Below are 26272 nucleotides of genomic sequence, written 5' to 3' on the forward strand. Positions count from 1 at the left end.
AAAGATTTGTGGGACATTTTTACTTGATTACTCTGGAAAGCTGAATTTATCTTGGATGTGTTAAAATGGGGAAACATATTTTGCAGACAGGAATAAGGCAAGGTGCTTTTATTTTTGTCTAAGGCAAGGTGCTTTTATTGTTGTCTAAGGCAAGGTGCTTTTATTTTTGGCTAACTGTTTACAAAAATAGTTTATACAGATTACCTCCCTTCACCCATATTTTAAATCATTTCATCAGTTCCAAAAATGCTAAAAGAAAAAAGAAGGTCCATAATTGTAGCATCCCCATTTTATGGTTTACACATTTCAACAAATATTATGGTTCTTATTATACACACCAATTACCAAAAATTGTTTCAAAAACTGTACAAACAGTTGCAGTTAAAAAGTTGAAATGTGGCGGTTGATTCATAAAGGGTCATTACTGCGATACAAAACAAATACGGCATTTCCATTTTATGATATGTGCATCTTCATACGATACTCATTACACATAGCAAATCTCAAAAGATTCCATCAAAAACCTGAGGGACAGACAGACAGACAGACATGATAAAATAATAAGTGCCGCTTTTAGCAGGCATATGAAAATCAACAACACACAATTGTGAGATATTTCCTCTAAAGCATATTAGTTATCTGCAATTTAGTACAAACTCTGATGAACAAAAAAGGCAAATTTAATCAATTTTCAAGAGTAAGTAAAATTTGATACAAGACTTACCTAAAATAGAGACTTTGCTGAGAAATTCATCATACATCTTCCTCTTCCTTATTGTGCTTCCCTGTGAACACAAACATCTTCTTGGTTAATAATATAGAACTGCAGCCAGTACTTATATACCTTAGGGAGATATCCTATATATTAGTACAAAAAGGAATACTCATCACCTGAGAATGTTTCCTGTCCAGACTTTCCACAAAGATGATACTACATGTCATACATACATAATTCATTACAACTTTTACCCTTGACCAGGACTACGACCTTGACAATTTCAGTCTCTTACAGATATAGCTGTAATAACACTTGCTGTATCTTACAGATATAGCTGTAATAACACTTGCTGTATCTTACAGATATATCTGTAATAACACTTGCTGTATCTTACAGATATAGCTGTAATAACACTTGCTGTATCTTAAAGATATAGCTGTAATAACACTTGCTGTATCTTACAGATATATCTGTAATAACTTGCTGTATCTTACATATATAGCTGTAATAACACTTGCTGTATCTTACAGATATAGCTTTAATAACACTTGCTGTATCTTACAGATATAGCTGAAATAACTTGCTGTATCTTACAGATATAGCTTTAATAACACTTGCTGTATCTTACAGATATATCTGTAATAACACTTGCCGTATCTTACAGATATAGCTGTAATAACACTTTTTGTATCTTAAAGATATAGCTGTAATAACACTTGCTGTATATTACAGATATAGCTGTAATAACTTGCGGTATCTTACATATATAGCTGTAATAACACTTGCTGTATATTACAGATATAGCTGTAATAACTTGCGGTATCTTACATATATAGCTGTAATAACACTTGCTGTATATTACAGATATAGCTGTAATAACTTGCGGTATCTTACATATATAGCTGTAATAACACTTGCTGTATATTACAGATATAGCTGTAATAACTTGCTGTATCTTACAGATATAGCTTTAATAACACTTGCTGTATCTTACAGATATAGCTGTAATCACTTGCTGTATCTTACATATATAGCTGTAATAACACTTGCTGTATCTTATAGATATAGCTGTAATAACACTTGCTGTATATTACAGATATAGCTGTAATAACTTGCTGTATCTTACAGATATAGCTGTAATAACACTTGCTGTATCATTGGACAAGATTAACTTGTTCTTGTCTGCAAAGTTATAGAGTTACAAGTCTTAAACAGAAGAAACTGCTATCAGAGTGAGTAAAATGGGATATGCTCTTAATTGATGAACATGGTTGAATAAACTTTACTTTTATTAAAAATAGAAATAATACTCATGGGTACCAATAGCAAGGGAGTAATCCTGCCATGAATTTCATGGGATGGACATTTTGTATATGGCTGAGATATTTGTGGAACTACTTTTTGGCCCACCCCTCCTTATAATGAGCAGTCATGCCTGTGTGTGTCTGGTCTCACTTCCACATTTTTATTCTGACAACACGGTGTATATATACTTCCTTTTACCACAATTTTACAGACAACATTTATTTATTTTGAAGGATTCTTACACATAACATTTCATAATACAACATACATTGCTAACTGCAGCTAGCTTCATTAGTGTACTGTAGATGTACAAATTTTAGCGGTAGTCTTAGTTTAGCACTCTCCGCACTAAAATTATTAAATTAAATTATGAATGCTCTAAAGGAAGTTCTTGTATATTGTTCTCAATTCATATTCTGGGGGTGCACGAATTCATCAATGTGCTTATTCATTAAATTTTTATATTGCATCAAATATGTATGTTTACAAGATATGAAAAATAATTAACATCAAAAGTTCTATAAATGCTGACATATTTGACAGCAGTAAAGCCGAATACACAGTGATGTCTATTTTCATTACAACAAAGCGTACAAAATATTGTTTAATCTCTGTTAAAGTGGGACGTTTCAGGAAAAGTTGAGTAAAATTTTGATAACGCAGCCTGATGCGATCAATATATAATCCAGAAAGCCGTAGAAACAAACCATTTCTGCCAGTGGGCTTGTGACAAAATGTCCAAGCAAATGAAAGGTTACTGAATGCCTCAAACCAGCAGTGAAATGAGGCAATGCTATTACGCCTACTACAAATTTCCATATAAAGTTTAAGTCCGTATAAAATTGATTAATCCTGGATTTTCCTTTGTTACTCTGAACGGTATCAGAAATCAGCCTTCCTGTGCTATGTGATAGAGGTCTTCAATTAAACGAGAGTTTCCTTCCACTTAATAGGAATTGGTGTGACAAGGCGTAAAGCGTAATTGAGGTTTTCCTTTGTAGTGAGTCTTCAGCTATGCTCGAAATGAGACAAGAAAATATGTTGCCGCGTCCAGGCATATCAAAGTGTAGGAAACTGCAGTCATTAGGACCACACAAATAAAGCCATCAAACACGCTTCACCCTGATCAAAAGTCTTGCTTATTCTATGTGACAGTATGTACACACATTTCTTGATTAGAGTAGGACCTGTCTTGAGAGACTGATTACAGTAGGACCTGTCTTGAGAGACTTATTACAGGACCTGTCTTGAGAGACTAATTACAGAAGGATCTGTCTTGAGAGACTAATTACAGTAGGACCTGTCTTGAGAGACTAATTACAGAAGGATCTGTCTTGAGAGACTAATTACAGTAGGACCTGTCTTGAGAGACTAATTACAGAAGGACCTGTCTTGAGAGACTAATTACAGTAGGACCTGTCTTGAGAGACTAATTACAGAAGGATCTGTCTTGAGAGACTAATTACAGAAGGATCTGTCTTGAGAGACTAATTAAAGCAAAACTTGTTTACAGATAGAAATTATGGTAGAACCTGTCATTATACACTTTTTTTACAATTGAAACCTTTCTGGACAAGACTAATAACAGTAGAATCTGTCTGGATAGACTAATTACAATAGAATGTGTCTTGACAGGCTAATTACAATAGACATTGTCTTGATAGACTCATTACAATAGAATGTGTCTCGACAGGCTAATTACAGTAGAGATTTTCTTGATTGACTAATTACAATAGAATGTGTCTTGACAGGCTAATTACAGTAGAGATTGTCTTGATAGACTCATTACAATAGAATGTGTCTTGACAGGCTAATTACAATAGACATTGTCTTGATAGACTCATTACAATAGAATGTGTCTCGACAGGCTAATTACAATAGACATTGTCTTGATAGACTCATTAAAATAGAATGTGTCTTGACAGGCTAATTACAATAGACATTGTCTTGATAGACTCATTACAATAGAATGTGTCTTGACAGGCTAATTACAATAGACATTGTCTTGATACTCATTACAATAGAATGTGTCTCGACAGGCTAATTACAGTAGATATTTTCTTGATAGACTCATTACAGTAGACGTTATCTGGATAGACTAAATACAGTAGAAGTTTTGTGGACAGAATAATTGCAGTAGAAGATATCTGGATACTCTAATTACATTAGACGTTTTCTGGAGCGACTAATTACAGTAGAAGTTTTCTGGATAGACTTATTACAGTAGAAGTTGTATGAACAAGCTAATTACAGTAGAAGCTGTCTGGATACTCTAAATACAGCAGAAGTTGTATGGACAAACTTTTTACAGCAGAACTTGTCTGGACTAATTACAGTAGAAATTGAAACAGCTTCTTGACACTTTTTATACAGGTACAGCTGTGTAAGTTCTATACAACTGCAATACAGGTACAGCTGTGTTGGTTCATGACAACTGTTATACAGGTACAGCTGTGTTGGTTCATGACAACTATTATATAGGTACAACTGTGTTGGTTCATGACAACTGTTATATAGGTACAACTGTGTAAGTTCTATACAACTGTGATACAGGAACAGCTGTGTTGGTTCATGACAACAGTTATATGAGTACAGCTGTGTTAGTTTATGACAACAGTAATACAGGTACAGCCGTGTTGGTTCATGACAACTGCAATACAGGTACAGCTGTGTTGGTCCATGACAACAGTAATAAAGGTACAGCTGTGTTGGTTCATGACAACTGCAATACAGGTACAGCTGTGTTGGTCCATGACAACAGTAATAAAGGTACAGCTGTGTTGGTCCATGACAACTGTTATATAGGTACAACTGTGTTGGTTCATGACAACAATAATACAGGTACAACTGTGTTGGTTCATGACAACTGTTATATAGGTACAACTGTGTTGGTTCATGACAACAATAATACAAGTACAACTGTGTTGGTTCATGACAACAATAATACAGGTACAACTGTGTTGGTTCATGACAACTGTTATATAGGTACAACTATGTAAGTTCTATACAACTGTAATACAGGAACAGCTGTGTTGGTTCATGACAACAGTTATAAAGGTACAGCTGTGTTAGTTCATGACAACAGCAATACAGGAACAGTTGTTATGGTTCATGACAACTGTAATACAGGTACAGCTGTGTTGGTTCATGACAACTATAATACAGGTACAGCTGTGTTGGTTCATGACAACTGTTATATAGGTACAACTTTGTAAGTTCTATACAACTGTCATACAGGAACAGCTGTGTTGGTTCATGACAACTGTTATAAAGGTACAGCTGTGTTAGTTCATGACAACAGTAATACAGGTACAGCTGTGTTGGTTCATGACAACTATAATACAGGTACAGCTGTGTTGGTTCATGACAACTGTGATACAGGAACAGCTGTGTTGGTTCATGACAACTGTTATAAAGGTACAGCTGTGTTAGTTCATGACAACAGTAATACAGGTACAGCTGTGTTGGTTCATGACAACTGTAATACAGGTACAGCCGAGTTGGTTCATGACAACTGTAATATAGTAATACCTTTGTTGGTTCATGACAACTGTAATGTAGTAATACCTTTGTTGGTTTATGATATTTACTACTGATAGCAGGAACTTATTCAGCATTTTTACATAAGCTGACGTCATTACTGAACAAGGGAACATCATAAATCATTCCAACATTTCTGCAGTTGTAGTTTAATGACAAATTTCTCATTAATGAAAAGGAACACCAAGAGAAATTGCTGAAACCTGAAACCCTGCATGCACTGCTTTTGACAGACTGACAATGGTTTTCTAGTCTTATGAAGAATTAAAACTGAGCAACATTTAGCGCGACCTCACTATACATTGATTCATTAGAACCAAAGAGTCAGCAACTTGAAACAAACAAGGTTAGTTTAGTGAATATGAAACCTAAATGAAATTGAATAGAGTTTTATAAGAAACTGATTTAGGAACTTTCTATAGGAATTGGTCAGGAATGAACCCATTTTCCATATCGGTAACAATCAATTCCAACTGTTGTCAAGTGACTGCCTGATTTACAATAGACACAGAGAAATTCCTATAAAGAATTCTATTTATTGGCAGACAAGGGTTTCAAATTAACTTCTTGGAGCATGCCTTAGGAAATACTATTTTTTAAATGAAACCCACACCAAATGGTTTGGCTTAATAGAAGGATATTCGAAATTACATTGCAACAAAATCCAGAAAACAAGATCTACATCTAAATGTGTGAAGAAACAGCATGCAAATGTCAAGATCTACATCTGAGTGTGAAGAAACAGCGTGCAAATGTCAAGACCTACATCTGAGTGTGAAGAAACAGCGCGCAAATGTCAAGATCTACATCTGAGTGTGAAGAAACAGTGTGCAAATGTCAAGATCTACATCTGAGTGTGAAGAAACAGCGTGCAAATGTCAAGATCTACATCTGAGTGTGAAGAAACAGCTTGCAAATGCTTGTATTGTTTTCATGATTCAGGGTTTCTGGAAAATCAGTTTCTGTATGTATTTTTTTTTCAAATAACACTTCAAAACTTCCAGTAACATTCAAACATATATTTTTGTATCCAATCACTTTAGTTATCTGTCCGTCATTCTTATCAGTTTGTCATCTCTGTCTCAAATCTCGCTTGAAAGCTAAAGTAACCTAAAAACTATTCATCTGAGTGCTTGTAAGCAACACCTGTATACCAATCATCTGAGTGTTTGTAAGTAACACCTGTATACCAATCATCTGAGTGCTTGTAAGTAACACCTGTATACCAATCATCTGAGTGCCTGTAAGCAACACCTGTATACCAATCATCTGAGTGTTTGCAAGAAACACCTGTATACCAATCATCTGAGTGTTTGTAAGTAACCCCTGTATACCAATCATCTGAGTGCTTGTAAGTAACTCCTGTATACCAATCATCTGAGTGCCTGTAAGCAACACCTGTATACCAATCATCTGAGTGTTTGTAAGTAGCACCTGTATACCAATCATCTGAGTGTTTGTAAGTAGCACCTGTATACCAATCATCTGAGTGTTTGTAAGTAACACCTGTATACCAATCATCTGAGTGCTTGTAAGTAACACATGTATACCAGTCATCTGAGTGTTTGCAAGTAACACATGTATACAGATCATCTGATTAATTGTAAGTAACACATGTATACCAATCATCTGAATGCTTGTAAGTAACACATGTATACCAATTAATTGAGTGTTTGCAAGTAACACATGTATACAGATCATCTGATTAATTGTAAGTAACACATCTATACCAATCATCTGAGTGTTTGTAAGTAACACATGTATACCAATCATCTGAGTGCTTGTAGGTAACACATGTATACCAATCATCTGAATGCTTGTAAGTAACACATGTATACCAATTAATTGAGTGTTTGCAAGTAACACATGTATACCAATCATCTGAGTGTTTGCAAGAAACACCTGTATACCAATCATCTTAGTGTTTGCAAGTAACACATGTATACCAATCATCTGAGTGCTTGTAAGTAACACATGTATACCAGTCATCTGAGTGTTTGCAAGTAACACATGTTTACCAATCATCTGAGTGCTTGTAAGTAACACATGTATACCAGTCATCTGAGTGTTTGCAAGTAACACATGTATACCAATCATCTGAGTGTTTGCAAGAAACACCTGTATACCAATCATCTTAGTGTTTGCAAGTAACACATGTATACCAATCATCTGAGTGCTTGTAAGTAACACATGTATACCAGTCATCTGAGTGTTTGCAAGTAACACATGTTTACCAATCATCTGAGTGCTTGTAAGTAACACATGTATACCAGTCATCTGAGTGTTTGCAAGTAACACATGTATACCAATCATCTGATTAATTGTAAGTAACACCTGTATACCAATCATCTGAGTGCTTGTAAGTAACACATGTATACCAATCATCTGAGTGTTTGTAAGTAACACCTGTATACCAATCATCTGAGTGTTTGCAAGAAACACCTGTATACCAATCATCTGAGTGCTTGCAAGTAACACATGTATACCAATCATCTGATTGTTTGCAAGAAACACCTGTATACCAATCATCTGAGTGTTTGTAAGTAACACCTGTATACCAATCATCTGAGTGTTTGCAAGTAACACATGTATACCAATCATCTGAGTGTTTGCAAGTAACACCTGTATACCAATCATCTGATTAATTGTAAGTAACACCTGTATACCAATCCTCTGAGTGCTTGTAAGTAACACATGTATACCAATTCTCTGAGTGTTTGTAAGTAACACCTGTATACCAATCATCTGAGTGCCTGTAAGGAAGACCTGTATACCAATCATCTGAGTGGTTGCAAGTAACACCTGTATACCAATCATTTGAGTGCTTGTAAGTAACACCTGTATACCAATCCTCTGAGTGCTTGTAAGTAACACATGTATACCAATCATCTGAGTACTTGTAAGTAACACATGTATACCAATTCTATGAGTGTTTGTAAGTAACACCTGTATACCAATCATCGGATTAATTGTAAGTAACACCTGTATACCAATCATCTGAGTGCTTGTAAGTAACACATGTATACCAATCATCTGAGTACTTGTAAGTAACACATGTATACCAATCATCTGAGTGTTTGCAAGTAACACATGTATACCAATCATCTGAGTGTTTGCAAGTAACACCTGTATACCAATCATCTGAGTGAGAGTAATACCTGTATACCAATCATCTCAGTGAGAGTAATACCTGTATACCAATCATCTGAGTGAGAGTAATACCTGTATACCAATCGTCTGAGTGAGAGTAATACCTGTATACCAATCGTCTGAGAGTAATACCTGTATACCAATCATCTGAGTGAGAGTAATACCTGTATACCAATCATTGTAGTCCTTCAGAGTAACACATTTTGGTATGGAGTCAATATTATGGTTTATACCCCTATATTTTCCATCTCCACTCCACTTAAGTGGATGTGTATAAATAAATATGTTTTAAATACATATAATCAAGGCAGATAAACTTTCTTTAAAGCTATTTTCAGTGCTTTTATATAGTTAAAAGATAGTATTCTCTCTGATTAAGGAACCATCAGAAATTTAGTTATCCACTTACCATAAGAATTCTTCTATAACTGTCTCGGTCAATTCCCCAAAGTTTCACATCTCCCTTGGCCTGTGTCATAAAATAGAAATATTAATCTTTTGTCTGTAAGCACATGAATTTTACATACTTCAAAAAATCTTTAAATCTCTTAACTGGAATCATTTGAAAAACAAAACAATGCACTAATAGAGAAACAAAACAATGCATTAATAATTCAGTTTATTATTAGATAAGTGTAAGGCAGTACCTACTGACCCACAGCCAGCAAGCCTTCTGTCCTTACCTACTGACCTACAGCCAGCGAGCCTTCTGTCCTAACCTACTGACCTACAGCCAGCAAGCCTTCAGTCCTTACCTATACTGACCCACAGTCACAAAGACAACGAGCCTTCTGTCCTTACCTGCTGACCTACAGCCAGTGGGTTTTCTGACCTTACCTGCTGACCTACAGCCAGCGAGCCTTCTGTCCTTACCTACTGACCCACAGCCAGCGAACCTTCTGTCCTTACCTACTGACCTACAGCTAGTGGGTCTTCTGTCCTTACCTGCCGACCTACAGCAAGTGAGCCTTCTGTCCTTATCTGCTGACCTACAGTCAGCAAGCCTTCAGTCCTTACCTATACTGACCCAGTCAGCCAGCCTTGTCCTTACCTACTGACCTACAGCCAGCGAGCCTTCTGTCCTTACCTGCTGACCTATAGCCAGCGAGCATTCTGTCCTTACCTGCTGACCTACAGCCAGTGGGTCTTCTGTCCTTTCCTGCTGACCTACAGCAAGCGAGCCTTCTGTCTGTACCTGTTGACCCACAGACAACGAGCCTTCTGTCCTTGCCTGCTGACCTTCAGCCAGTGGGTTTTCTGTCCTTACCTGCTGACCTACAGCCAGTGGGTCTTCTGTCCTTACCTGCTGACCCACAGCCAGCGAGCCTTCTGTCCTTATCTGCTGACCTACAGTCAGCAAGCCTTCAGTCCTTCCCTATACTGACCCAGTCAGCCAGCCTTGTCCTTACCTACTGACCTACAGCCAACGAGCCTTCTGTCCTTACCTGCTGACCTACAGCAAGTGAGCCTTCTGTCCTTATCTGCTGACCTACAGCCAGCGTGCCTTCTGTCCTTATTTGCTGACCTACAGCCAGTGGGTCTTCTGTCCTTACCTGCTGACCTACAGCAAGCGAGCCTTCTGTCTGTAACTATTGACCCACAGACAACGAGCCTTCTGTCCTTACCTGCTGACCTTCAGCCAGTGGGTTTTCTGTCCTTACCTGCTGACCTACAGCCAGCGAGCCTTCTGTCCTTACCTGCTGACCTACAGCCAGCGAGCCTTCTATCCTTACCTACTGACCCACAGCCAGTGAGCCTTTTGTCCTTACCTGTTGACCTTCAGCCAGTTGGTCTTCCGTCCTTACCTTCACTGTGGCAGCTCTGGGTGTACCATATATCAGTGCCAACTCCCCGAAACTTCCTCCTTCTCCTATTGTAGTTACATGTTCATTGTTAACAAAAATCTGAAATAGAATAACATCAAGATACAGACAGCCCAGTGACATTCCTCATCTAACATTAAACCTGATGTTAATGTATCCTTTCAATATGACAAAACCATTGCTTAATATTGATGATTTTAATTGCATATGATAATGTCCTTTCCATAACTTTTCAAATAACTGGACTTATATCAAACTGTGTAGATGAGGTATGGATAAGAACAGGATGTGGACCCACTACTTTGTGTTGAACACTATGTAATTAGGTGTCAAACAGATTGGCCATTTATTCTGCTACTACCCATTTATCTATCCTCTGATCAATTGCTTGACCTCATGTGATTAGCCAAAATATCTGTCTGGAAAACAGGATGTCCAAAGCACTATACAAATGACACACATCTACAAATGGGTTATGCCAGCTGATCAATAGACATTGCTCACTTGTTGTCCTCTAAAATAGAATGCTAAAAGTTCCACTAGCACTTGCTAATAATACAATTCACAACCTTATATATGTCTTCAGAGGGCATCCAGTGCTTATTTATGCCATTTTGACATTCCTACATCCCAGGGTGCTGTTTTTAAGACAAGCATAATCTCTACCTCAAATATCCTTATTTCAAAGGCATTGTGGACATCTACATCTGTAACTACCTCTAAACATCTCAGTATGTTGTAGGTAAGAAATAGTAGGTAGAATAAAGGGGGGCTGATAAAGAAGATAGGATATGGAAACAAGAGGCCCATGGGCCTTCACGGTCACCTGATATATTTATACAGAGAGTTGATTTTGATTTTAACATGAACAAAAATATTATTCAAAGTGACAAAAAACAATAAAACCACCTTATTCAATATCTAGCTTACAGATTTAAGACTAAAAAAATATTTTAAACTAGCACCTCTGATTCTAAACAAGGAAAATAAAGAAATTTTAGCACACTGACGCCTTTGGGCCCCTGGCACCCTCCAGCCCTTGCGGGTAGGGCTGGCTCAAAATTTTCAAAGTATCAAACTGTCAACTCAGAGTTATAATTCCAATCAAGTTATTAACATGTAATATTCGAAGTATCATTTGCCATTATAAACCATAATAAATCCCCCCGCCCCTCCTTTCCCAGGGGGTAAACGTGAGACCCTAGGGTCATAAATAGGACCCTTCCATCTATGAAGAGTGTTTGATCTTTGAGAAGAAGATTTTTGAAATTTCAGTCAATTCAACCCTTTTTGGCCCCACCCATCAGCCCCTGGGGGTCAGTCAGGGCTGATATGTGCATACCATCAAACTGCTATCCAATACTGATAATGCTAACCTAAATTGAATTACTTCCGAAATTAAACAAATGTTGGTCCAAAATGTGATTTCCCTATATAAACTATAGTAAAGTTTACCCCCTCCCCAGGGGGAAACGTGAGACCTCAGGGTCAAGAAATTCACAATTTTGGTAAAGCACCTTTAGATCCTTCCATCTATGAATAGTATTTGATTCTACCATATCTGGGTCTTGAAAAGAAGATTTTTGAAATTTCAGTCAATTCCACCCTTTTTGGGCCCACCCATCAGCCCCTGGGGGTCACTCAGGGCTCATATGTGCATACTATCAAACTGCTACCAAATACTGATAATGCTAACCTAAATATAATTACTTCCAATGGAAATTAAACAAATGTTGGTCCAAAATGTGATTTCCCTATATGAACTATAGTAAAGTTTACCCCTCCCCAGGGGGAAACGTGATACCCCAGGGTCAAGAAATTCACAATTTTTGTAAAGCACCTTAAGACCCTTCCATCTATGAAGAGTGTTTGATTCTACCATATCTGGGTCTTGAGAAGAAGATTTTTGAAATTTCCTTCATTTCGACCCTTTTTGGCCCCACCCGTCAGCCCCTGGGGGCCACTCAGGGCTGATATGTGCATACCATCAAACTACTACCTAGTACTGATAATGCTAACCTAAATATAATTACTTCCAATGGCAATTAAACAAATGTTGGTCCAAAATGTGATTTCCCTATATAAACTATAGTAAAGTTTACCTCCTCCGCAGGGGGAAACGTGAGACCCCAGGGTCAAGAAATTTACAATTTTGGTAAAGCACCTTAAGACCCTTCCATCTATAAAGAGTATTTGATTCTACCATATCTTGGTCTTGAGAAGAAGGTTTTTGAAATTTTAGTCAATTTGACCCTTTTTGGCCCTGACCCTCGGGCCCCTGTTTTGTTGACCTTTGGCCATGGAAGGTTTCTGCAAAATTTCATTGAAATTGGTTCAGGGGTTTTGGAGGAGAAGTCGAAAATGTATATTGTTTACCGACGGACGACGGACAAAAGGCGATCACAATAGGTCACTTGAGACTTTGTTTCAGGTGACCTAAAAAGGATATGGAGGGCAGAATGTAGAACCGATACAGAAGGTAGGATATAGAAGGTAGGATACAGAAGGTAGGATACAGAAGGGAGGATATAGAAGGTAGGATACAGAAGGTAGGATATAGAAGGTAGGGTAAAGAAGGTAGGATATAGAAGGAATGATACAGAAGGTAGGATACAGAAGGTAGGATATAGAAGGTAGGATAAAGAAGGTAGGATATAGAAGGAAGGATACAGAAGGTAGGATACAGAAGGTAGGATATAGAAGGCAGCATATGGAAGGTAGGATATGGAAGGTAGGATACAGAAAGTAGGATATAGAAGGTAGGATACTGAAGGTAGGATATAGAAGGTAGATTACAGAGAAACAGAAATAGAAGGTAGGACACTAAAGGTAAGAAATAGAAGGAAGAATACAGGACGGAATTAGAAAGTAGGATACTGAAGGTGGGATAGACAAAAGGGGAAATAAAAGGTTGGATATAAAAGTTATGATATGAAGAATGGAAACAGAAGGTAGGGTCGAGTGGAAAGGTGGATAATGCACTTTCCAATCACCAAGGCGGTCTGGAATTAAATGCCCAATCAGACATGAAATGTTGGTGGGTCACCTACCCGACCACATTGGTCTTCTTCAAGTACTCTGGTTTCCTCCTACATGAAGACCCCCATCCCTGTGCTAACTAACATCCAGTCCAACAAGAATTATTAGAATAAGTTGAAATAACTTGTTTCATAATTTTTGTAAAATGAATAAAGTTTATATTTATAAACAGAACGTAGGATAAAAAAAATAAGAAACAGAAGGTAAGATAAGAAGGAAACAGAAAACATGGAAAAAAAATTGTACACAAAAAGAAACAACTGCATCAGGTCCTAAATGTCTGAGCTGTGATCAACAAGGGGACCAATGCATTAGGTCCTAAATGTCTGAGCTGTGACCAACAAGGGGACCAATGCTTCAGGTCCTAAATGTCTGAGCTGTGACCAGCAAGGGAACCAATGCATCAGGTCCGAAATGTCAGAGCTGAGACCAACAAGGGTACCAATGCATCAGGTCCTAAATGTCTGAGCTGGGACCAACAAGGGGACCAACACGGGGACCTAAATGTCTGAGCTGTGACCAACAAGGGAACCAATGCATTAGGTCCTAAATGTCTGAGATGAGACCAACAAGGGGACCAATGCATCAGGTCCTAAATGCCTGAGCTGTGACCAACAAGGGGACCAATGCATCAGGTCCTAAATGTCTGAGCTGAGACCAACAAGGGGACCAACAAGGGGACCTAAATGTCTGAGCTGTGACCAACAAGGGGACCAATGCATTAGGTCCTAAATGTCTGCGCTGTGACCAACAAGGGGACCAATGCTTTAGGTCCCAAATGTCTGAGCTGTGACCNTTAAATGTCTGAGCTGTGACAAACAAGGGGACCAATGCTTTAGGTCCCAAATGTCTGAGCTGTGACCAGCAAGGGGACCAATGCTTCAGATCCTAAATATATGAGCTGAGATCAACAAGGGGGCCAATGTTTCAGGTCCTAAATATTTGAGCTGAGACCAATAAGGGGGCTACTGATGCCACTACTACAGGACAAACAATTAAAGGCTGCTGTGTTAGGTCCTTAATGTGTGTCATGTTCAATGTAAAACAACATTTATCCAGGTTCTTATATTCTAGATTAATATTTTAAATTCAATATTCAAAGTACCTGGAATAACAAATGGATTACTACATCTAAATATCATCCTTTAGCTACTTTAACTAGGCCTGAGAGTAATGATAATCACACAGAAGCTGTTATAGTAATTTGTCAAAAGAAAAGTTTGATTATTCTAAATGCCTGTCATTAAAGAAACTAAAGAGACTCATTTTGTTGCTATACTCCTCTATTTGCACTCTGTCTAAAAAAAGCCTGCAGGAGCTCTTAGAAGTGGCCAGCTAATCAGATGTCATGCTGACAATATTATTTTACCTCCAGGCTACATCTTCACATCGTAATAATACCACAGTAGGATGTTCGGAATATATGCAGAGTATGACTAAGGAGGAAATTGAAAAAATTGCCAGGAAAACTGTAAGGAAACTGACACACGGAAATCCTATCGCTGTGAAGTTCTGTCATCATAATCTGCCATTTGTTCCTACAAAGCGTTCTGTTATCCATATATGGTAACGTAATTACAGAGCCGATCTCTACAGTAACAATGTGACCAGGCAGTACGGGCACCTGCAAGGCCATCACACTCATTAGATGAGCTGACATCAACATCCACCAATATAGGTCAGGAGATGACATACTATACATGACATCAATAACAAAGAAGAAAACATCTTGGTTAGGGGGGAAGACAGGGCGGGAGGGGGGAGAACATCACTCCTATATCATCATCTCAGTCCAAACACACAACATTTCAAAGGGTCTTTGCAAACATATATCATGCATAACGTTGATGAACACTTCTGCACTATGGAAATCACCACAACATATATTTCATATCAGACAAAAATGTTAAACAGGCAGATAACAAGCCAAAAATTATTGTGTTTACCATCAGAGGACAGGCAGAACAATGTGTTTGTATACTATCAGAGGACAAGCAGAGCAATGTGTTTGTATACTATCAGAGTAAAAGTAGAACAATGTGTTTGTATACTAGGAGAGGTTGCTGAATTACATTCTTTTCTTCACCCTTTGATTACTCTATATATTAACCTCCAGGTGCCATGAATCTGCACAGAAAATCCATTATGTATTTACTCATTAACCACATGTTTAATAATTAAGTGTTGGAGCTTTTTGGTGGACATAACATCAGACTATCTATTTTTACAGTTGGACCAGAAATATGTCTTTCTACCTCAAATAGCAACAGAAACAGGTTGTCATTTAAACTCAGTTACTCAACTTGTACGGCTATATACAACTGTACTGCTGAAGGTCATGTAAAAAGTCTATACTCAAGTCATCATGTGTAAATTCTATACCTGAACTGGTAGTAAATCTATAATAGTTCCAGAGTTGGAAGTGTACTCACATCAACTTCTCCCTGGTCTATCACATAGAAGTTATCACCATCGTCACCTGTCAATCATAAAATAGGTCTAGTCAATACAAGGTATTTTATTTAATCTTACTTAAAATCAACAGCAGAGAATAATATGCCTGCAATACATTGAGAAATACATTACACAGTCGTTATTAGGATTTTCCTTCACAAGTTACAAATAAGGCAAAGTGTGTTTGGTTCCTGTTAAAGAACTGTAGCGAAAAGTAAACTTAATACATGTATTCTCAATTAATAGTTTTGGGAATGTTTTTATGATTTTGTTCACACTTATGCCAGAATGTTTGGTCAAAAGCCACAGAACTAGCAGCAGTAGTTGTCAACCTGCTGCTGCATTAGCAAAGGGCAATAACTGTTGTAAAGTTTAATACAACATTGCCATTTAAAGATACTGTATGTGCATCTTCATCCTCATCACACAACAAACTGTGTGGCTAGTTTCGGTCACAAGGTTATGTAAACAAACGGATGCACAGACGAACATAATAACACCATACAGTATATACTTTTGACAAGTGTGTGCAGTTAATGCAATGCCTTCTGTCAACATATCATAATTTACTCTTTCAGCAGGCGATAAAAGTATGTATCAAACAAGTTAAATTAAATTTGTGATTCACACTTTTTTCGCAGGTCAGAAATCAATTCTATTTCAGATGTATAAGAAAATTATTTTGATTAGATCTAGTTGATCTAGACTATTGTGTTAGACTAATTGTAATTGTCATTTTCAAATCTCTACTCTCCAAACTCAAATCCCCAAGGTGACATAACTAAATAAGGAAGGAGATATTGGCGCCAGCTGTTTTAGATGTTACAATAGGTAATGAATACTGGTTCTAACTAATGCAGTGTTGAAGGAAAACAACAAATTGGTACTAGTTGAAATTTGGAATTTAAACTATGTACCAAAAGAAATCAAAATCTACATTACATAGCTCTGTAAAACTGTGACATACCATGACACTGTCTGAGATGGCTGTATATAACTGTAATATACCATGACACTGTCTGAGATGACTGTATAAAACTGTCATATACCATGACACTGTCAGGTTTAGCTGTATATAACTGATATATCATGACACTGCCTGAGATGACTGTATATAACTGTGACATACCATGACACTGCCAGGTTTAGCTGTATAATATACCATGACACTGTCAGGTTTAGCTGTATATAACTGTGATATACCATGACACTGTTAGGTTTAGCTGTATAAAACTGTGATATACCATGACACTGTCAGTTTTAGCTGTATAAAACTGTGATATACCATGACACTGTCAGGTTTAGCTGTATATAACTGATATATCATGACACTGCCTGAGATGACTGTATATAACTGTGACATACCATGACACTGCCAGGTTTAGCTGTATATAACTGTGATATATCATGACACTGTCTGAGATGTCTGTATATAACTGTGACATACCTTGACACTGTCAGGTTTAGCTGTATATAACTGTGACATACCATGACACTGTCAGGTTTAGCTGTATATATCTGTGACATACCATGACACTGTCAGGTTTAGCTGAATATAACTGTGATATACCTTGACACTGTCAGGTTTAGCTGTATATAACTGTGACATTCCATGACGCTGTCAGGTTTAGCTGTATATAACTGATATATCATGACGCTGTCTGAGAACACTGTATATAACTGTGACATACCATGACACTGTTAGGTTTAGCTGTATATAACTGTGATATATCATGACACAGTCTGAGATGTCTGTATATAACTGTGACATACCTTGACACTGTCAGGGTTAGCTGTATATAACTGTGACATACCATGACACTGTCAGGTTTAGCTGTATAAAACTGTGATATACCATGACACTGTCAGGTTTAGCTGTACATAACTGTGATATGCCAAAACACTGTCAGGTTTAGCAGTATATAACTGTGATATGCCATAACACTGTCAGGGTTAGCTGTATATAACCGTGATATGCCATAACACTGTCATGTTTAGCTGTATATAACTGTGCTATGCCATAACACTGTCAGGGTTTGCTGTATATAACTGTGATATAACATAACACTGTCAGGTTTAGCCGTATATAACCGTGATATGCCATAACACTGTAAGGTTTAGCTGTATATAACTGTGATATAACATAACACTGTCAGGTTTAGCTGGATATAACTGTGATATACCATAACACTGTCAGGTTTAGCTGTATATAACTGTGATATACCATAACACTGTCAGGTTTAGCTGTATATAACCGTGATATGCCATAACACTGTCAGGTTTAGCTGTATATAACTGTGATATACCATGGCCATGACACTGTCAGTTTTAGCTGTACATAACTGTGATATGCCATAACACTGTCAGGTTTAGCTGTATATAACTGTGATATGCCATAACACTGTCAGGTTTAGCTGTATATAACTGTGATATACCATGACACTGTCAGGTTTAGCTGTATATAACTGTGATATACCATGACACTGTCAGGTTTAGCTGTATATAACTGTGATATACCATGACACTGTCAGGTTTAGCTGTATATAACTGTGATATACCATGACACTGTCAGGTTTAGCTGTATATAACTGTGATATACCATGACACTGTCAGGTTTAGCTGTATATAACTGTGATATACCATGACACTGTCAGGTTTAGCTGTATATAACTGTGATATACCATGACACTGTCAGGTTTAGCTGTATATAACTGTGATATACCATGACACTGTCAGGTTTAGCTGTATATAACTGTGATATACCATGACACTGTCAGGTTTAGCTGTATATAACTGTGATATACCATGACACTGTCAGGTTTAGCTGTATATAACTGTGATATACCATGACACTGTCAGGTTTAGCTGTATATAACTGTGATATACCATGACACTGTCAGGTTTAGCTGTATATAACTGTGATATACCATGACACTGTCAGGTTTAGCTGTATATAACTGTGATATACCTTGACACTGTCAGGTTTAGCTGTATAAAACTGTGATATACCTTGACACTGTCAGGTTTAGCTGTATAAAACTGTGATATACCATGACACTGTCAGGTTTAGCTGTATATAACTGTGATATACCATGACACTGTCAGGTTTAGCTGTATATAACTGTGATATACCATGACACTGTCAGGTTTAGCTGTATATAACTGTGATATACCATGACACTGTCAGGTTTAGCTGTATATAACTGTGATATACCATGACACTGTCAGGTTTAGCTGTATATAACTGTGATATACCATGACACTGTCAGGTTTAGCTGTATATAACTGTGATATACCATGACACTGTCAGGTTTAGCTGTATATAACTGTGATATACCATGACACTGTCAGGTTTAGCTGTATATAACTGTGATATACCATGACACTGTCAGGTTTAGCTGTATATAACTGTGATATACCATGACACTGTCAGGTTTAGCTGTATATAACTGTGATATACCATGACACTGTCAGGTTTAGCTGTATATAACTGTGATATACCATGACACTGTCAGGTTTAGCTGTATATAACTGTGATATACCATGACACTGTCAGGTTTAGCTGTATAAAACTGTGATATACCATGACACTGTCAGGTTTAGCTGTATATAACTGTGATATACCATGACACTGTCAGGTTTAGCTGTATATAACTGTGATATACCATGACACTGTCAGGTTTAGCTGTATATAACTGTGATATACCATGACACTGTCAGGTTTAGCTGTATATAACTGTGATATACCATGACACTGTCAGGTTTAGCTGTATATAACTGTGATATACCATGACACTGTCAGGTTTAGCTGTATATAACTGTGATATACCATGACACTGTCAGGTTTAGCTGTATATAACTGTGATATACCATGACACTGTCAGGTTTAGCTGTATATAACTGTGATATACCATGACACTGTCTGAGATGGCTGTATATAACTGTGATATGCCATGACACTGTCAGAGATGGCTGTATATATACCATGACACTGTCTGAGATGGCTGTTTATAACTGTGATATGCCATGACACTGTCTGAGATGGCTGTATATATACCATGACACTGTCAGGTTTAGCTGTATATAACTGTGATATACCATGACACTGTCTGAGATGGCTGTATATAACTGTGATATACCTTGACACTGTCATGTTTAGCTGTATATAACTGTGATATACCATGACACTGTCTGAGATGACTGTATATAACTGTGACTTACCATGACACTGTCAGGTTTAGCTGTATATAACTGTGATATACCATGACACTGTCTGAGATGGCTGTATATAACTGTGATATACCATGACACTGTCTGAGATGGCTGTATATATACCATGACACTGTCTGAGATGGCTGTATATAACTGTGATATACCATGACACTGTCTGAGATGGCTGTATATAACTGTGATATGCCATGACACTGTCTGAGATGGCTGTATATATACCATGACACTGTCTGAGATGGCTGTTTATAACTGTGATATGCCATGACACTGTCTGAGATGGCTGTATATATACCATGACACTGTCAGGGATGGCTGTATATAACTGTGATATACCATGACACTGTCTGAGATGGCTGTATATAACTGTGATATACCATGACACTGTCTGAGATGGCTGTATATAACTGTGATATACCATGACACTGTCTGAGATGGCTGTATATAACTGTGATATACCATGACACTGTCTGAGATGGCTGTATATATACCATGACACTGTCTGAGATGGCTGTATATAACTGTGATATACCATGACACTGTCTGAGATGGCTGTATATAACTGTGATATGCCATGACACTGTCTGAGATGGCTGTATATATACCATGACACTGTCTGAGATGGCTGTATATAACTGTGATATGCCATGACACTGTCTGAGATGGCTGTATATAACTGTGATATACCTTGACAATGTCTGAGATAGCGCTATAAAACAGTGATATTTCATGACACTGTCAGATTTAGTTGTAGAGAACAGACTGGTATTTTCTCATTTAACCAGGCCAGACAGCATTAACTTATGACATTTTACATCGGTCAGGCACATACTAAACTCTACATTTATTTACCTAACGCTGCTATATATTGCTACTGAAAATATTAATCTGAAGATTGATTTGCTGGAACAGAATTCAATCTGCTGAGTGGATTTGCCCAGCACAGGAACATTTTCACACATTTGCAAAGAATGTTTGAATCTACGTCTAGCCTCATCAATGTCTGCCCCTCACTTACCCTTGAATCAACTTTTCAACTTCAATATATAGGTTTGGTTTTAAATAAATTGGTATGTTGGTTTACACTTAGCCAGGCCCTGATGTAGATTTTGTTTAAGTAGTTTACAGCCGAGATCCGTCACTCATTTCCATTAGGAACGAGCGAGAAGTGACCTTGCTACTCACCTTGTTGAATAATAATTTCCCCAGAATGCCGATGGACTGGAAACATGGCATCAAAAATATCACTGTAAAATAGAATATTAGTGTGACACATCATCAATTTACCTGTTTTTTCATGATGGCATTGATATTATTGATCTGGGGAACTTCAATTCATGAGCATACAACTACATCATGTTGTGAACTAAAATATCTGTTATCTTAATGGCAAATTGGCAAATTATTTGAAATCATCAGCCCATTTCCTAATCCTTCCATACATAGACTTTTGTAATATTTACAAAGATAATTTATAACATACAGAATCACAGTAACAAGGGGACCAGAGGGCCTGTATCGCTCACCTAATATGTTTAAAATAATTGGTATGAAGTCAAGATATAGCACTCCATGGTAGGTACTGTCATATTAAATTTCAGAAAGATCCATCCAATACTTGAGATATAGCGAGAACAAACTTCAAACAGAATCGATTCACTTGAGACACACTTTCTCATAAAAACATAAGAATCAAGTGTAAAACCTTTATTTAAGGTATAACAAAACAAAAGTACCCGGTAACAGTTTATAAAGTAGCCATGGTAACATATTAAAGTTTTTACCAAGTTAAAATGTTTTCACTGCTAGGGGTAGATCGTGTTGATGTTGATTGCCGCGAGTCACTAATTGAAATGCCATGCTTTCTTTTTAAATGATTTGACATCGAAGACGTAGACCCTGTTTGGTATTTGAATAAAACAGTGTTCCCTGTCACTTTTGTAATTGTTTTTTTTTGTACCCCCATACCTCTCAAAATGGGGGTATGGCTGCATATATTAGGGGTTCACCTATCTAAATCCCCATGGGTATGTAATATCATCACAAAATTGTTAACTAATTGTAGCAATGCCATTTTTACATGTTTTCATATATTTCATAATATTTCCAGTCTGTCATATAATAAAAACACCAAGAATCAGTTAGTAAAAACAATGTAATTTTTACATGTTTTTATTCATTTCATGATATTTCCAGTTTGTCATAGAATAAAAACACCAAGAATTAGTCAGTAACAGAATGAACATTGTGTAAGGAGGCAGTACCCAAATCAGAGCAGTACCCAAATCGGATCACTTTTGGCAATAATACTTATACTTCAATAAATATGCCAACAATTAGTTATAACATTGATGTATTCTTAGCCATGCACCAGTTTATTTCTATAGATGATTCGTTTTTAAGTTCAAATTGCACAAGAAAACGTAATTCAAACTCAAATGTCAGTGTTTTGATTACGTTTTAAAAACTGGCGCGTATTACTGAAACAGAGATCATGTAACTTACCCACACTGGGCACAGTCATTGTGTAAGAATATGAACTGAAAGTTGTCGTCTTTAGCCGATGACAAATAGTGTCTGCTGTTTTTTTCCGTCATTCATGATCAATTATGCAGTATAGTGATAGTCAGCCCTGAGGATACCGATAGTTCGGCTACGCACTCGGGTATTGCGGACTCATTACCTCCCGTAGTAATTATATTCGCCGCTTGGTATTATATTCGCCGCTTGGTGCGCTGCATGCATTGTTTACTACAGGACTTCCGTCATTCGCGGGAAATTCTGACAGTCGCTTTCAATTTTATAAAGGTTTTACCTCAAAATACAAACAAGCTACTAAAATGACTTAACATTGTGCAAAATTATTGTGCGTACACTGCAGAGCACACCATTTTCTAACACTCAGAATTGGAACCAAACGGAACCGATTTCCGGAGATCCTTATCGGTGACTCGATTCGAAAGGTCTGATTCGCGAAGCACCGATAATTTCGGTGCACCGCACACCCTTACCTTGGACCAAGGATGCTCCAGACTAAATGATGATAAAATATCCCTTAATCCCAATGGTCAAAGAAGGATTATAAAGGTTTTACCTCTATTTCTCCTATTGGGCCCCACCCTTCTGCTCCCTGGTAGACCAAACCCACTGCTTATACAAAAGAGTAAATTAGGATAAAATCCCTTAATTCCTATGGTAGAAGAAGGATTTTAAAGGTTTTACCTCTATTTGCACTATTGGGACTGCCTCTCTGCCTCCAGGGGGGTTAGACACACCATTCATACAAAGTTGGTACCCCTTCACCCAAGGATGCTTCATACCAAATTTGGACAAAACCCTGTCAATTCGTACAGAAGAAGGTATTTGAAGAATTTGCTATGTTTCCCCTATTGGGCCCCTCCCTTCTTCCCCCAGGAGGGCCACACTCGATGTTTAAATGAAATTGAGTCCCTTTAGCCCAAGGATGCTCCAGACTAAATTAGGATAAAATCCCCTAATCACTATGGTAGCAGAAGGATTATAAAGGTTTCACTTCTATTTCCCCTATTGGGCCCTGCCCCTCAGGTCCCAGGGGGGCCACACCCACTGTATATACAAAAGTGGTTCCCCTTTACCCAAGAATGCTCCACACCAAATCATTCCTACAGAAGAAAAAAAGAAGGATTTTAAAGAACAATTTTCTATGTTTCCCCTATTGGGCCCCGACCCTCAGGCCCCTGAGGGGGGTGGGGGGTGGGGGCAGACCCACAGTTTATATAAAATTGGTTCCCCTTTAACTAAGGTTGCTCCACACCAAATATGGACCAAATCCCTTCATTTCTACATAAGAAGGATTATAAAGAATAACTTGCTATGTTTCCCCTATTGAGCCCCGCCCCTCAGGTCCCTGGCGGGCCAGACCCACAGTTTACACAAAATTTGTTCCCCTTCCCCCAAGGATGCTTCTGACGAAGTATGGAACAAATCCTTTCATTCCTGCAGAAGAAGAGGGATTTTAAAGAATTTGCTATATTTCCCCTAGTTGGCCCCGCCCCTCAACCCCCAGGGGGGGCAGACCCACCATTTATATAAAATTGAGTCCCCTTCAGCCAAGGATGGTTCAGACCAAATATGGAACCAATCTTTTCATTCCTACAGAAGAAGAAGTATTTTAAAGAATTTGCTTTAATTCCCTATTGGGCCCCGCCCCTCAGGCCCCAGGGGGGCCAGATCCAGCATTTATGCAAAATTGAGTCCCCTTGGCCAAAGGGATGCTCCAGACTAAATTAGAATCAAATCCCTTAATCCCTACGGTAGTAGAAGGATTTTAAAGGTTTTACCTCTATTTCCCCTATTGGGCCCTGCTCCTCAGCCCCCAGGGGAGGGCCACACCCACCATTAATACAAAATCGAGTCCCCTTGGCCTAAGGATGGTCCGGACCAAATTTAGTCAAACTCTACTTTGCTGTTCAGGACTAGTAGCATTTTAAAGGAAAAGTTGACAGACGGACAGACAACGGGCGCTGTGGTATGGCATAAGTTCACCATGCATGGTCCTTAGGAGCTAAAAACTTAAACAGGTCTGCTCACCTTCGTTCATTATCGTCTAGATGAGAAAAGAGCACGTTTCTAGCTATTGCCTTGGATAATGCTGCCATGGTCTTGTAATCCTTCGGTACCACCTAGAACACACATCAAATAACAGGCTCAGTCAATGTTCACATTATCTACAGTTTTCACCTACCACCTAGAACACACAACAAATAACAGGCTCAGTCAATGTTCACATTATCTACAGTTTTCACCTATCAACATACACTCATCTGGTATACATGCAGACAAATCACATAGCACTTACAATTAATCAAGATTCGATTTTAAATTGTATAAAAAAACAATACCACTGACTTGAGCTCTATTTTCTACAGCAGTTATCAATAATCTCTAACAAGATAAACAGTGTGAAAATAATTGTAATCCTGAAAATCAGCAGAACACACATTTCAACTGGTTTTCAAAAATTGTTTTTGGTGAAATATTATCGATTATATTGCTCTCAGTTTTGAAATTATTAACTCCTACTGGGCTCATTTTGCTCTTTTTTACCCCCATACTCCCTGCAGCACCCATTTCATCTCCATCCTACCCCTTCAAGCCCATAAGTGTTTGTTGAAACTCTGTTTTGCCCCTATAACCCCCATTCTACCCCTCAAAGCCCATAAGTGTTTGTTGAAACTCTGTTTTGCCCCTATAACCCCCATTTTACCCCATTCTACCCCATCCTTCCCATCAAAGCCTAGAAGTGTTTGTTGAAACTCTGTTTTGTTCATAACCCCCATTTTACCCCATTCTACCCTTCTGAAGTGCTCTTTTAAGCTCTATCCCATTCTATATTCCTCAATGCCCACAAGTGCTTGTTTAATCTGTTTTACCCCTATGTTTGCAGTGCTGATTTCCCCACATGTTACCCTCAAAGTGATCTGTTGGATTCTCTCACATAAAACACATCCAAAACAAAATAAATTTCAAAAGTAATCAAAGATCCAGAATCACTAATGAGAGTATGTTTTAACAAGAGGCCCAATGGGCCTGAATCGCTCACCTGGTATTAATCTCACACTTGTAATCTTAAAAGTGGACTAAAATACAGCTACAGGCAGAATATCAGTGTTTGATTCATAAGAACCTATTAAAAGATTTAAACTTATGACGCCTGTGACCTTGAATGTCGAACAAGGACATTAGGTTGAACAGAGTTTAAAGTCTTCCAACCCAGCATGCTTTTGGAAAAATATCATGACCCTAGACATATTGGTTATACAGAACATGTCATTTAAAGATTTAAACATATATTGATCACTGTGACCTCGAATATGGGCGAAGGTCATTCATTTTGACAAAATTGCTAGCCCTTCATCCCAGCCTGTTAATGACCAAATATCATCACCCTTGGCCTTTGGCTAATTTAGAAGAAGTCGTTTAAAGGTTTTAAACATATTTGACCCCTGTGACCTTGAATATATGTAAAGGTCATTCA

At 37.8% G+C, this 26272-nt stretch overlaps 1 protein-coding gene across 3 annotated transcripts in view; it reads right to left on the minus strand.

Annotated features, from left to right (window-relative positions):
• Positions 1-26272, minus strand: part of LOC110445999 (cAMP-dependent protein kinase regulatory subunit) — a 156976-nt gene that overhangs the window by 25746 nt on the left and 104958 nt on the right. For 2 of the 3 annotated variants that reach the window (XM_021490928.1, XM_021490927.1), the window contains exons 3-8: positions 24826-24917; positions 21442-21503; positions 16008-16054; positions 10519-10617; positions 9123-9182; positions 725-785 (exon numbers count right to left, since the gene is read on the minus strand). In XM_021490928.1, coding sequence (XP_021346603.1) covers positions 725-785; positions 9123-9182; positions 10519-10617; positions 16008-16054; positions 21442-21503; positions 24826-24917 — 421 coding nt within the window. Of the gene's footprint in view, positions 1-724; positions 786-9122; positions 9183-10482; positions 10618-16007; positions 16055-21441; positions 21504-24825; positions 24918-26272 lie in introns of all 3 variants that reach the window. The other variant, XM_021490926.1, reaches the window with a different exon arrangement.

This window comes from Mizuhopecten yessoensis, unplaced genomic scaffold (assembly GCF_002113885.1).
Source record: "Mizuhopecten yessoensis strain PY_sf001 unplaced genomic scaffold, ASM211388v2 scaffold2441, whole genome shotgun sequence".
Classification (NCBI taxonomy): domain Eukaryota; kingdom Metazoa; phylum Mollusca; class Bivalvia; order Pectinida; family Pectinidae; genus Mizuhopecten; species Mizuhopecten yessoensis.